General features: G+C 49.9%; 2 protein-coding genes across 8 annotated transcripts in view; one reads left to right on the top strand and one right to left on the bottom strand.

The window, feature by feature from the left end:
• LOC137631003 (glycine receptor subunit alpha-2-like) overlaps nt 1–12,835 on the top strand; it is a 165,533-nt gene that overhangs the window by 108,110 nt on the left and 44,588 nt on the right. The window lies entirely within an intron of this gene.
• Nucleotides 1–12,835, bottom strand: part of RagA-B (Ras-related GTP binding A/B) — a 53,423-nt gene that overhangs the window by 26,002 nt on the left and 14,586 nt on the right. Inside the window, exons 5-6 of the mRNA XM_068362533.1 lie at nt 5,556–5,674; nt 5,125–5,220 (exon numbers count right to left, since the gene is read on the bottom strand). Of these exons, the coding sequence (XP_068218634.1) occupies nt 5,125–5,220; nt 5,556–5,674 (215 nt within the window). The remainder of the gene's footprint in view (nt 1–5,124; nt 5,221–5,555; nt 5,675–12,835) is intronic.

Here is a 12,835-nt window from a genome sequence, read left to right as displayed (position 1 = left end):
ACTTTGTTTATTATCTTGAACGGAGGGAATGCGTACAGGTCGAGATGGGACCAGTTCAGAAGAAAAGCATCCACATGAACCGCTGCAGGGTCTGGAACAGGGGAACAATAAAGCGGAAGTCTCTTGGTTATGGAGGTGGCAAACAGATCTATGGTAGGTTGACCCCACAAGGTCTAAAGTCTGTTGCACACACTCTTGTGGAGGGTCCATTCCGTGGGAATGACCTGATTCCTTCTGCTGAGGCGATCCGCTGAAACATTCATATCGCCCTGGATGAACCTCGTGACCAGAGTGAGGTTTAGACCTCTTGACCAAATGAGGAGGTCCCTTGCGATCTCGTAAAGGCTCCTCGAATGGGTCCCTCCTTGCTTGGAGATGTAAGCCAAGGCTGTGGTGTTGTCTGAATTCACCTCCACCACTTTGCCTAGCAGGAGGGACTTGAAGTTCAACAGGGCTAGATGAACTGCTAACAGTTCCTTGCAGTTGATGTGGAGTAATCCTTGTTCCTTGTTCCATACTCCTGAGCATTCCCGTCCGTCCAAGGTTGCACCCCAGCCCGAGTCCGATGCATCTGAGAAGAGATGAAGATTGGGGGTCTGGATGGCCAATGATAGACCCTCCTTGAGAAGGAGATTGTGCTTCCACCACAGGAGAGTGGTCTTCATCTCTTGGTTGATAGGGATAGAGACTGCTTCTAGAGTCGAGCCCTTGTCCCAATGAGCAGCAAGATGGAATTGAAGAGGGCGGAGGTGGAGTCTTCCTAGCTCGACAAACAGGGCCAGTGATGAGAGGGTCCCTGTGAGACTCATCCACTGTCTCACTGAGCAATTGCTCCTCTTCAGCATGCTCATGATGCACTCTAGGGCTTGGTTTATCCTGGGGGCCGATGGAAAAGCCCGAAAATCCTGACTCTGAATCTCCATTCCCAGGTACACAATGGATTGGGAGGGAATGAGTTGAGATTTCTCTATATTGACTAATAGACCTAGGTCTCTGATTAAGTCTAAAGTCCAATTGAGGTTCTCCAGACAACGACGACTCGTGGAGGCTCTCAACAGCCAGTCGTCTAGGTAGAGGGAGGCTCTGATGTTCGATAAGTGTAGGAATTTCGCTACATTCCTCATCAGATGAGTAAAGACCATAGGAGCTGTGCTTAGGCCAAAACACAGGGCTTGGAACTGATAGACAACCTTTCCGAAAACGAATCTCAGGAAAGGTTGGGAGTCTGGATGAATGGGAACGTGAAAGTATGCATCTTTCAAGTCCAACGAGACCATCCAGTCCTCCTGTCTGACCGCTGCTAAGACCGACTTGGTCGTCTCCATCGTGAACGTCTGCTTGGTGACATACTCGTTGAGAGAGCTGACGTCCAGCACCGGTCTCCAACCTCCTGTCTTCTTGGCCACAAGAAAGAGACGGTTGTAGAAGCCCGGGGATTGATGGTCCCGGACTATAACCACTGCCTTCTTTTGCACAAGTAGCGACACCTCCTGTTGCAATGCTAGCCTCTTGTCCTCTTCTTTGTAGTTGGGAGAGAGGTTGATGGGCGATGTGGTCAGAGGTGGTTTGAGGCAGAATGGAATCCTGTAACCGTACCTCAGCCAACTGACAGACTGTGCGTCTGCACCTCTCTTCTCCCAGGCTCGCCAGAAGATCTTGAGTCTGGCTCCTACTGTTGTCTGGAGAATCTGAGAGTCAGTTCTTTCCCTTAGATGTCCTGGATCCTTTCCTAGACTTGCTCCTGTGAGAGTCTGGACGGGAGCTTCCTCGGCTGGGGGCTCTACCACGAAAGGGCGGTATGAACCTCGTAGCCGGGGTATCAGCCACTGGGGAGCGATAAGTCTTGGGGACTGAGGTGGCAACCTTAGACTTACGAGCCGATGAGGCTACAAGATCGTGCGTGTCCTTTTGTATCAGGGCAGCAGACAAGTCCTTAACTAGCTCCTCGGGAAAGAGGAACTTTGAGAGTGGAGCAAAAAGGAGTTGTGACCGTTGGCAAGGTGTAATGCTGGCGGAAAGGAAGGTACACAGTTGTTCCCTTTTCTTCAACACCCCTGATACAAATAACGACGCTAGCTCACCCGATCCATCTCTGATGGCCTTATCCATGCAGGACATTAATAGCATGGCAGAATCTTTGTCCGCAGGAGAGGTTTTCTTGCTGAGGGCCCCCAGGCACCAGTCGAGAAAGTTGAACATTTCAAATGCTCTGAACAACCCTTTTAGTAAATGATCCAGGTCTGAGAAGGTCCAACAAACCTTCGAGCGTCTCATAGCAGTTCTCCGAGGCGAGTCCACCAGACTTGAGAAGTCAGCCTGGGCAGAGGCAGGTACTCCTAAGCCTGGTGCTTCCCCTGTGGCATACCAAACGCTAGCTTTCGAAGCGAGCTTCGTTGGAGGGAACATGAAGGAAGTCTTGCCAAGGTGTTGTTTAGACTGCAGCCACTCCCCTAAGATCCTTAAAGCCCTCTTGGAGGATCTAGCTAGGACAAGCTTAGTATAGTTGGACTTAGCTTGTTGTACGCCCAGCGAAAACTCAGATGGTGGAGAGCGGGGAATAGCAGAGACGAAGTGGTCTGGGTAAATCTCCCTGAGTAGAGCCAAGACCTTACGAAAATCAATCGACGGTGGAGAAAGCTTAGATTCGTCCACGTCTGATGAGGGATCAAGGTGTGCCTCCTCATCATCCGACACCTCATCAGCAGAGGGTAGCGAAGCGATCGGACCAGAATGCTGAACCGCAGAGTCAGAACGGGTAGGAACAATAACAGTGGTTTCCTCTTCCAGTGACTGTTGAGGGAAAACCTGAGGCTCAGACTGCAAAGGCTGAACAACAGACGAAGCAGAAGGCAGGCGCATGGGTGAAGGAGGTTGACTCCTAGCAAGAGAGGTTGAACCCAAGGATTGCACAAGCTGAGCGGAGGACGGAGGCGGAGTAGTCCGTTCCTGTTCCTGTGAGATGAGCGGAGCATGATGAGGTTGAGGCTGCGCAGAACAAGGTAAAGTTCTCGCAAGCTGAGGCTCCTGAGGCGCAAGTCCAGGGTGTAGAGGAGCTTGCCTTGAGGAGGGTTGAGCTCGCTGCAGCGATGGCTGAGCAGACAGACTCACGGAGGGGAGAGGTTGTTGTACCCCAACCGAGAGTTGCACCACTGGTGGAGCAGCAAGGGGAGGCGGAGGAAGAGTGGAATAACTCTCCTGATCCCAAAGCAAGGGTAGCCTTAAAGAAGGCTGAGGCTGAACACCACTGGGAACAGCGAACTCCGAAAGTGGCTCAACATCGTACGCCTGGCAAATGGTGCTGCGACCAGGCGGAGCAAGTGCAGGCGGGGCGAGCACAGGCGGAGCGAGAACAGGCGGAGGGAGTGTAGGCGGAGGAGGAGGTGCAACACTCTCAGCCCGACACTCACGCATCAAGTCCGAAAGCTGAGCTTGCATGGACTGAAGCAGGGTCCACTTGGGATCGGCAGAAACGATAACAGACTGAGGTAAAGTCTTAACAGTCGGGCTCTGTTTTGGCAGAACCTTACTCCTCTTGGGCGGAGTACAGTCGACAGATGACTGAGGCGAGTCAGAGCTGAGCCAATGACTGCAACCTGGCTGAGCACTCGCGGACTGGACTCTACGTTTAAGCGGTCTCGAGACCTGAGACCAACGTTTCTTCCCTGCTAGTTGATCAGCGGACGAGAATAAGACGGGCTCAATCGTCTGCAGGTGGGAGTGACGGTCTAAGGAAGACACGCCCGCAACCACCGAGGATAGTTCTGTGCGCCTAACAAGGCCTGTCGAACCCTTAAGCCCTTCGACATTGCTTCTCCCCTGGGCATGGGAGCTTGCAAGAGGTCCCGGACTGGGAGGACGACTGGCTCGCACAGAAAAATCCTCACGCACCACACTGGCACCACTAGCACTTGGCACTGCACCGACACTAGCACTCGTCACAGCACTGGCACTAATTCCACCCACTGCACTCTTGACCTTCAGTTCTTTAACTTCGGCCATCAGAGACTTATGGTCACTTACCACTGATTCTACTTTATCGCCTAAAGCCTGAATAGCACGCAAAACAACTGACATATCAGGCGGAGGGCACACAGTAGGTTCGGGGGTAGCCACTACAGGGGTAGGAAAAGGTAGGGGATCATGAGGTGAGGAAAACATAGAAGAGTGAGAAGAACTTCTCCTAACTCTACCTCTCTCTAACTTAGATGAATATTTTAAAAGACGGACAAATTCCAATTCCGAAAGTCCGGCGCATTCCTCACATCGATTTTCTAATAGACAGGGCCTGTCCCTACAGTCAGAACAAGCGGTGTGAGGATCTACCGAGGCCTTCGGAATACGCCTATTGCAAGACCTACATCGTCTATGGGAGGGGGCTTGCGAAACGTCAGACATCTTGTATTCAAAGAGTTAGCCAAAGGGTGATCCAAAAACAAGCAAAATTCGTTAACCGTTATATCAGTATTATATAAAAGCTATCTAGCTAATATAAGAAGGATTCCAGTAAAGCGACAGCCGTTAATCTGAGAGAATACTTCACCAAATATCCGTGAATAAACTCGAAGACCATAAGCGTATCCCAGAACGTCTAGCCGGAAGCACGACAGAGGAATAATTGAGGAGGTGTCAACAACAAATGATTGAGTACCTGGCCACAGGTGGCGCTGGTAAGTACACCCCCTTCTAGTATTGTGATAGCTGGCGTATCCCTCCATAGAATTCTGTCGGGCAACGGAGTTCACAGCTACATGATTATCGGGTAAGTTTAATATTGAAAAATTAAAATAAATTGGGTATAAATAAAAAGTTGAACTTGAAATATTCTTTGGAAGATTTTATGCCATCACCAAAAATTATGGTCTCTGTCATGCTGGATACAGTACTTACTCTTCAGTGTTCTGGAACTGCAATACAAGTACCAGGTATGTACAGTTACCAATTTAGCCACAGAGTACAATGCATATTCAAGACTAAGCAGAATAGATTTAATAAGTCAAGAATGCTTCAGTCCTGAATAAAGTGATAGGGATTTCAGATGGGTGATACAGTAAAAATTACTTTAGTCTTATTGAGTGGACTTGGATGGAAAGTTACAAAAATAAATCAAACCAGGAAAAAACATACCTTATATAAAGTTTCATCCCAGATTGAAGTTCTAAAGCAAACGCATTGCAAAGGTTTTGAAAGCCGTTTCAGATCATCTTCCCTTTCTCGAAATATCTGCAAAGATCAGATGTGTGGTATAGAAACAATAAACTTACAAAAATAAAATCACTAATCTCCATACAAAAATCAAAATAAAACCTACTAAAATTGGAAAATACAATTACATTAATATCTATTATTACAGTATTACAATTTAAAACATCAAGCTTGACTTCTCTACCAGGTTTTCCAAGTACAATGTCACAGTAGTATAATAAACAAATTCATGTATAGATGTGTTTTACCAAAACATTGTACACTGTTGTAATAAAATAGTTTAAAAATAGAAGAAAGTAAAATTGTGATCATAATTGTTAATGCTCATTAATTATACAGTACAGGAGACTTACAACATCTCGTTGGTCGTCTTGGAGCAAATCCATCTTATGAATGAGACAAAACACTCTAGCTTCGGGAGAATTTTGCAAGATGGCTTCCAAACAACTCTGGTAATAGTGCATATCCTTTTCTGTGAATGAAAAGTTATGATAAAAGAAAGTTTATTACTTTTCACATACTTTATACAGTGAACCCTCGCTACTTCACGGTTCGACCACCGCGGATTCACCACTTCGCGGATTTTTTCCATAACCCATATATATACAGTAATATATATATAATATATATATATATATATATATATATATATATATATATGTATGCATGTATTTATGTATATATGTATGTATGTATATATGTAGGTATGTATATGTGTATACATATAAATATATATATATATACACACACACACACACATATATATATATATATATATATATATATATATATATATATATATATCTAAAGTAGGAAGATGTGATGTAGTTCTAAGAGAAAAGTATGAGAAATATGTCTGGGTAATAAGCAAAGCTCTACCTCCAGTTTGTTTCTTCATTATGATCAGAGATAAACGTAAACAAAACATTGGTTGCCATTTTTTATCATGCTTTTTAGCGTGTTTAGGAAACGCATGATATAAAATCGCCTTTAATATTTGTGCCTGTTTTAGTTTAGGGTACTGTAGTACATGCATTAAGTGTTCTGTACATTAAAGGGTAGTTTGTTAACAGTACTACGTACAAGGGAAGGTTTTAAAAGTCTGAATATACATGTTGAATAAATAGGTAAATATGGTGTCACTACTTCGCGGATTTTCACCTATCGCGGCCGCGTCTGGAACCTATCTACCGCGATAAACGAGGGTTCACTGTACAGTGAAGCGCACAGACCTGACAATTTTGGAAATATAAGGACATTGCATTACAATGTGATGAAATAAATAACTATTAGGATTATACTGCATTTCCAGTATTTACAGGCGATGCTACCAAACCTTATGAAGTAAACAATTTATCCAATATATGCAACTCATATGTATCCTCATAGTATTGAATAACTGACAATTGATACCTTCTTCAATAAATGTTCCTCATATTTATATGAAATCAAATTATTCAATGAACATACTGTATAATATTCATTATTTGAGAATCTATATGGTATGAGTATAATTGACCTAGTATTATCCACTAGGAATCCCTTCTTTAATACCTAACCAGTAAAACAACAATTTACGCTGTTATATGGCAATATATAATCTAAAGCAAAGACCCCATCATTTTTATGATGAACTTTACTGTAATACCTCAAATACTGAAATCAAGTAAATTCTCAATACCTAAGCATAAGTGTTCTTGTTTAAATACTGTACAGGAATGTTATTTCAGGCCTCAAACCTACCAACTGGATTATTTGAAGGTTCTTTAAAAATAAAAATAACATATCAATGAGCCCCTAACTTCAATGGATCATGTACTTCAAATTTCAACTTAACAATCTACAATATGACAAATTCGAAGATAATTTGTATTTTTCCTAACCATACAAACCTTAGTTATTTACAGAGAGTTTACCTTTTAGCGCAGCTGAAATGGCGAGCCATTAGAATTTAACGAGGGTGTATTACCCCCGCGCTAGTTAGCGGGTGGGTAGGGGAGTGGTAGCTAGCTACCCCTCCCCCCCCCACACACAGATGAATGCTCACTTTCACTTAGAGGTAGGACTTGTCTTGGGGGACAGGGCTGGCGGGCAAATATGTGTAAATACCTAAGGTTTGTATGGTTAGGAAAAATACAAATTATCTTCGAATTTGTCATTGGTTCCGTAACCGAAATACAAACCACGCTATTTACAGAGGGTGACTTACCCCTTAGGTAGGGTGGAAAGTCCCCAGCCATACTGGCTTTGGCTTTACCCGGGGACTCAGAATCCGAGTGAGTCGCACTCGAGAAAAGGAGTCCCTGCACCTCACAAGTTCCTTGCTCCGCAAGGAACCATGTGGCCTACGTAAGCTTGTGTGTGAAGGAAGAAGTGTGACCCGTCCTAGGCAGTTGACCTGGAGTTCCAGAAGGAACTCTGGGTTAGGACGTTCCCAATACCACCTCGTCAGGGTATGGGGGACGCGACAGTATTGACTCAATACTCGGAACACAAGGAAGTATGGTTTACCTGCAGAGGTTCGAGGTCAGCTATGCAGAGACCAGGATGCTGCTTCCCCGTAGAGGGGATGATGAAGAAAGAAATAAGAGCCAGACATACTTCTTTCGTTCATGCAGACTAAAACCTGATAACAATGCCCTCAACCTTCTGCTACCTGTCCAAAAAGGAGCCTGAGGTTAGACCAGCTGTTGTGTAGCCACCACAGAGCGATAGAAAACGTATCGAGACTCCTGTGGGTCACGCCCTGCAGGAAGCGGGCTGCGAAGGTCATTAGACGCTTCCAGACTCCAGCTTGTAGCACCTGCGTCACAGAGTAGTATTACTCGAAGGCGAGGGACGTTGCGATGTATCCAACATCGTGCTGTAGGGCGACGTGACGGGGGAGGGTCTGGAGACAGGTCGAGATGAATGTCCTTGAGTCCGGGCTGAAGAGGTATACTGGTGACTCTCCCCCGTGTCCTCCTTGTGCTCCCAAATCGGCTGCAACTGAGGACAAACTGCAGCTGTTCCCAGCGCTAACCTCTCGATTCCTTTACTGGCAAGAAAGAGAAGGTCTTGGGACATCAGATACAGAATGGAGACTCGAAATCTTGAAGGAATTGGACCGAAGGCCCGGGACCCCCAGATTCTGAGTCTAGCCAACAACTCAGGAGCGAACCTGAATGTTGCCTTCCCCTCTTCCTTAGAAAGGGGGGAGTCGTAAGAGACCAAGAAGATTGCTTACACACTGGCCGTGGCCAGAGTGAGCAGGAGACCCAAGGTGGAATACAATCCGAGGCCTGTCGTAAAGGGTCTTGAGAAGATCTCTTAAAGGACCAAAAGTCCGAGCCATGCTCCAAGTTGGAGGTCTTCCTCCGACTAGGGCAGAGACAATCGTAGCTTCGCATGAGCGAGGATAGATCCAGCGGGCAGGAAAAAGTTATTCCTTTAAGCCTGAAGGTCAGGGAAAGGCTGAGCGACAGGCTTCATTGCCGAGAACGGAAAGGAGTTTTCTCCCGCCGAAAGGCAATAAGACCGTTATTGCTGGAGAAGAGGCCTCAAGGGAAGAGGTATATCTCCCATGGCACCAACCACCTTAGACTCTTCACTTTGCCTGGAAGACCCCTGTGGATGACTATCGCAGATGACGCGACCTCCGTACCGCGACTGTAGCGGGTTGTCTCTTCTTGAGGAGGAGGCGTAGTGTCTCCAGGCATGAAGCCGAAGCGACGCCCCGGTTCGGAAGAGATGTCGCAGTGTGGTTGCTTGAGTAGTCTGCGCCGTGGGAGAAGCTCTCCCGGGAGTTCCGTCAGGGGAAGCAGAGGGTCCAGAAACCGTTCTGCGCATAGTCCCAGTGGAGCTCTCCCATTGAAAGGTTGACAGACAACCTGGTCTTGTTGAGACCCATTGTCCACAGACAAAAAGGAGGGAAGACGCAGGCGTCGAAGTTGTCCCACCATCACCGGAATGCATCTTGCCAGAGTCTCGGGGTCTGAGACTGGGGGGAAGAACAGAGGAAGCTTGAGGTTCCAAGCTGTCGCGATCAGGTCCCCCAGACCAGTACTTGCTGGTTACCCAAGGTCAAAGACCCCTAGGTACACTCTCTCTACGAGGCTCTGCTCAGATAGTCGGAGAAAACATTCCCCTGCCTGGAATGAGAGAGCCGATGGTGGTATTGAGAGAATCTCAATCATCCCGGTATCTCTACTGCAAGATGTGAAGGTGTGAAAATGCGTCCCCTGCTGGTTAGAATACGCCAGAATCATGAAGTCGACGCGCACGGGGCGACTCGGCAGGAGCTGTAGGATCTGTAGAGGGGCCAGACTAAGGCCCCTAAGCCTGCCTGAATGATGGAGAGGTATCCTTCAGGTCTTGACCATAGGCCTGGACCCGAACATGCCCCACCCCCTTCCTTTGACGAGTCCGAGAACAGCATCAAGAATGTGGGGAAAGGACAAGAATATCCACTACCATCAAGAGGCTCCATAGGTCAACACCCATTGCAGGTCTAATAGTTCCGCTGGTCCCATAGGGGCCAGGAAGTCCGGTTAAACATTGCCTTAAGCCACCGGAACTTGGACCGCCCCACATGGAACTTATCCTGAGGCGACCGTTCGGACTATAGACGGGTCAATGAGGAAAGGAGAACTAGGAAACGTTCCAAGGTAGGGCTGAAAGCTCTGCTTGACTGAGAACAGGTACTGCAACTCTCCTCAGTCTTGCCACAGTCAACTGAAAGGAAGGCTCGGAGGATGTGGTAACAGAATCTGGCGTCCCCAGGTGGTCACCCATCCAATTACCGACCAGAACCGACGTTGCTTAACCTCGCTGGACGGACGAGAAGCGGGGTTTCCAACGTGGTAAGGCCGTTGACTCAATATCATGGCCAGATACTCCAGATGTTGAGGCAGAGGAAGAGAAGGCTCCAAGCAAAATACCATGAGCCCACACTCATGGTAAGCATCCGGAAGCTTGTCCCGGCGCTGAAGAAGGTCGAACCCGAGCCTACCGGAGTTGACCAGCCCTCCAAACAGCAGAGGAGGCGGAAGCCTGCACCTGAGCGGCCAAGAGGAAGGCAGGGAGAGTTCTCTGGGGAAACAAACCTGCTATGCCACGGCGGGATAGCCACACTGCATCATAAGCAGGAACACTTGCAGTCTAGGCTGAATTCGACGAGCTCCCTGGAAGATGGATGGAATGGAAACTGAAAGTACCCGTCCTTCCGATCCAGGGTTTAAGGAGTCCTGTCGCCTCGTTACCAGTCTGATCGATTCTGCTGGTCTACGCTGGCCGAAGTTTGTTCGACAAACTTGATCAGGGCTGAGAGGTCGACTACGGACATCCCCTCCCAGATCCTTCCTTACAAGAAAGGATCGACTGAAGAGGCCGGGGGTGAAGCCGTCAATGATTCTGCCCAACCGGGCAACTCTTGCTGACGCTATGGCATAGAGGTTCAGAGACACTGAATTCGCTGACAGAGACGGCAGGCGCGATATCCTTGGCTGATCACAGAGATTGTGCGGGAATGGGCATCGGGATGCTGTCATTCGGATGAGTAACCTTAAGCATCCTCCCAGCGAAAAACCTGCAATCCTAGAGTTCGTGAACTCTGCCGCTCCTTTTAGGACTATGCCCCCCCGGGGGAGCCTCCCGTGCCATCTGTTCCTGACAGGAGGAAACTGCAGTTGGACACCTTGTCCCAGTTGTCGTTGCCGATAACTTAGGCCGACGTGGTTGAAAGAAAAGGGCGCTGGAGCCCTGCAGAGTCTGGAAGAAAGCGCCTTGGAGGAGTGAAAACGGAAGTCGATTTCCTCCGCACAGCCGCTGTCTAAGTCTCTGTCCTTGGGCACAAACAAACTCTTCTCAAGGATGGAAGGGTGTCTGAGGTCGTCGACCTCCACAGATGAGACACCCGAAGGAAGCCCTCAGTCAGCGCGTCCAGATGGTACAACATCGAGCTTGTCCGCAAGTTAGATACTTACCGACGAAAGGCCAAGGTGCCTGAGCTCGAGAGGAGGAAAGTACCCATGATCTTCCTGTAGCTTCCTTGAACCAAACCTCGGGCCGTAACCGAGGAGGGAAAGGACCTGGTAAGCTCCCAGAGGAAGGGGTAAGCAGTCACCCCTTGTCCGATGGAGAAATCTCGAACGGAAAGCCCCCCCGCCAAAAATCCTTCCAGGGAATGACGGGGATGGGCTAACCCAGGTTCAGGAAAGAGGAGTGTTGCTCAGATCTCCCTGAAGTTTCTCCTATTCTTGCAAGTGCCATGCTCTGCGTTTACGGGGTGAGGCCGTGTTCTGGAAATACGCTCCAGAAGAACTCGCCAGGCTGGCCATGCTGCGAAAACCCCATTGGAAATCGTGGTCGCAATCGCCCTGGAGCTCACGCGACGGTAATTCAAAGATTTGCGCGTGGGCCAACGTGGAAGCGCCCATGCGCGGTAACGCAGGAACGCAAACGAAGGTGAGCGAAGGAGCGCAGAAGGAGTGCGAGCGTGGTAGGAAGGGCCAGAGCTGGTGGTCGGCGAGCGATAACCCATAGACGAGCAATGGATACTGCAAGAAATAAGCCGACGTTTGTGCGAAGAAACACTGTAGGTTCGAGCGACGGAACACCGTCGGTTCGCGCGACGGCGTGCGACGGAACACCGTCGGTTCGCGCGACGGAACACCGTCGGTTCGCGCGACGGAACACCGTCGGTTCGCGCGACGGAACACCGTCGGTTCGCGCGACGGAACACCGTCGGTTCGCGCGACGGAACACCGTCGGTTCGCGCGACGGAACACCGTCCGTCCGCGCGATGGAAAACCGTTGGTTTGCGGGCGAACATTGGAGAGCATGGGCGCGGACGCGCATGAGCGTAGACGTGCAGGCACGTGGGCGTTTGGGCGCACAGGCAAGCGGTCGCGCGGGCGCGCAGGGGAACGGTCGCGCGGGCGCGCAGGGGAACGGTCGCGCGGGCGCGCAGGGGAACGGTCGCGCGGGCGCGCAGGGGAACGGTCGCGCGGGGCGCGCAGGGGAACGGTCGCGCGGGCGCGCAGGGGAACGGTCGCGCGGGCGCGCAGGCGAGCGGTCGCGAGGGTGGGCAGGTGAATGAGCGCGAGTCAGAGGCGGCGAACGCAAGCGTTAGCGCGATGGCGAGGAAACGCGCTGCCGCGTGGGCGAGGAGGACCGCTGGCGATATGGATCAACAGGCGATCGGTGGTGAGCTGGTGAGCGCTAACGCGCAGGTTGGCGATGGCGCGTTGTGGCATGCCGACGCGATGGCGAGCAGCATGCGCAGGTGAGCGATCGTGCGATGGCGAGCAGCATGCGAAGGTGAGCGATCGCGAGCAGCATGGTCAGGTGGGCGATCGCGCGATGGTGATCAGCATGCCAGGGTCGCGCGATGGCGATCAGCATCTGCAGGTGGGCGATCGCGCGACGGCGATCAGCATCTGCAGGTGGGCGATCGCGCGACGGCGAGCAGCATCCGCAGTTGAGGGTCGCGCGACGGCGAGCAGCATCCGCAGTTGAGGGTCGCGCGATGGCGAGCAGCATCCCCAGGTAGGCGATGGCGAGCAGCATGCGCAGGGTCGCGCGATGGCGAGCAGCATCCGCAGTTGAGGGTCGCGCGATGGCGATCAGCATCCGCAGTTGAGGGTCGCGCGAT

The sequence above is a fragment of the Palaemon carinicauda genome, chromosome 39, assembly GCF_036898095.1.
Source record: "Palaemon carinicauda isolate YSFRI2023 chromosome 39, ASM3689809v2, whole genome shotgun sequence".
Lineage (NCBI taxonomy): Eukaryota > Metazoa > Arthropoda > Malacostraca > Decapoda > Palaemonidae > Palaemon > Palaemon carinicauda.
This window is presented reverse-complemented; position numbering and strand designations above follow the sequence as displayed.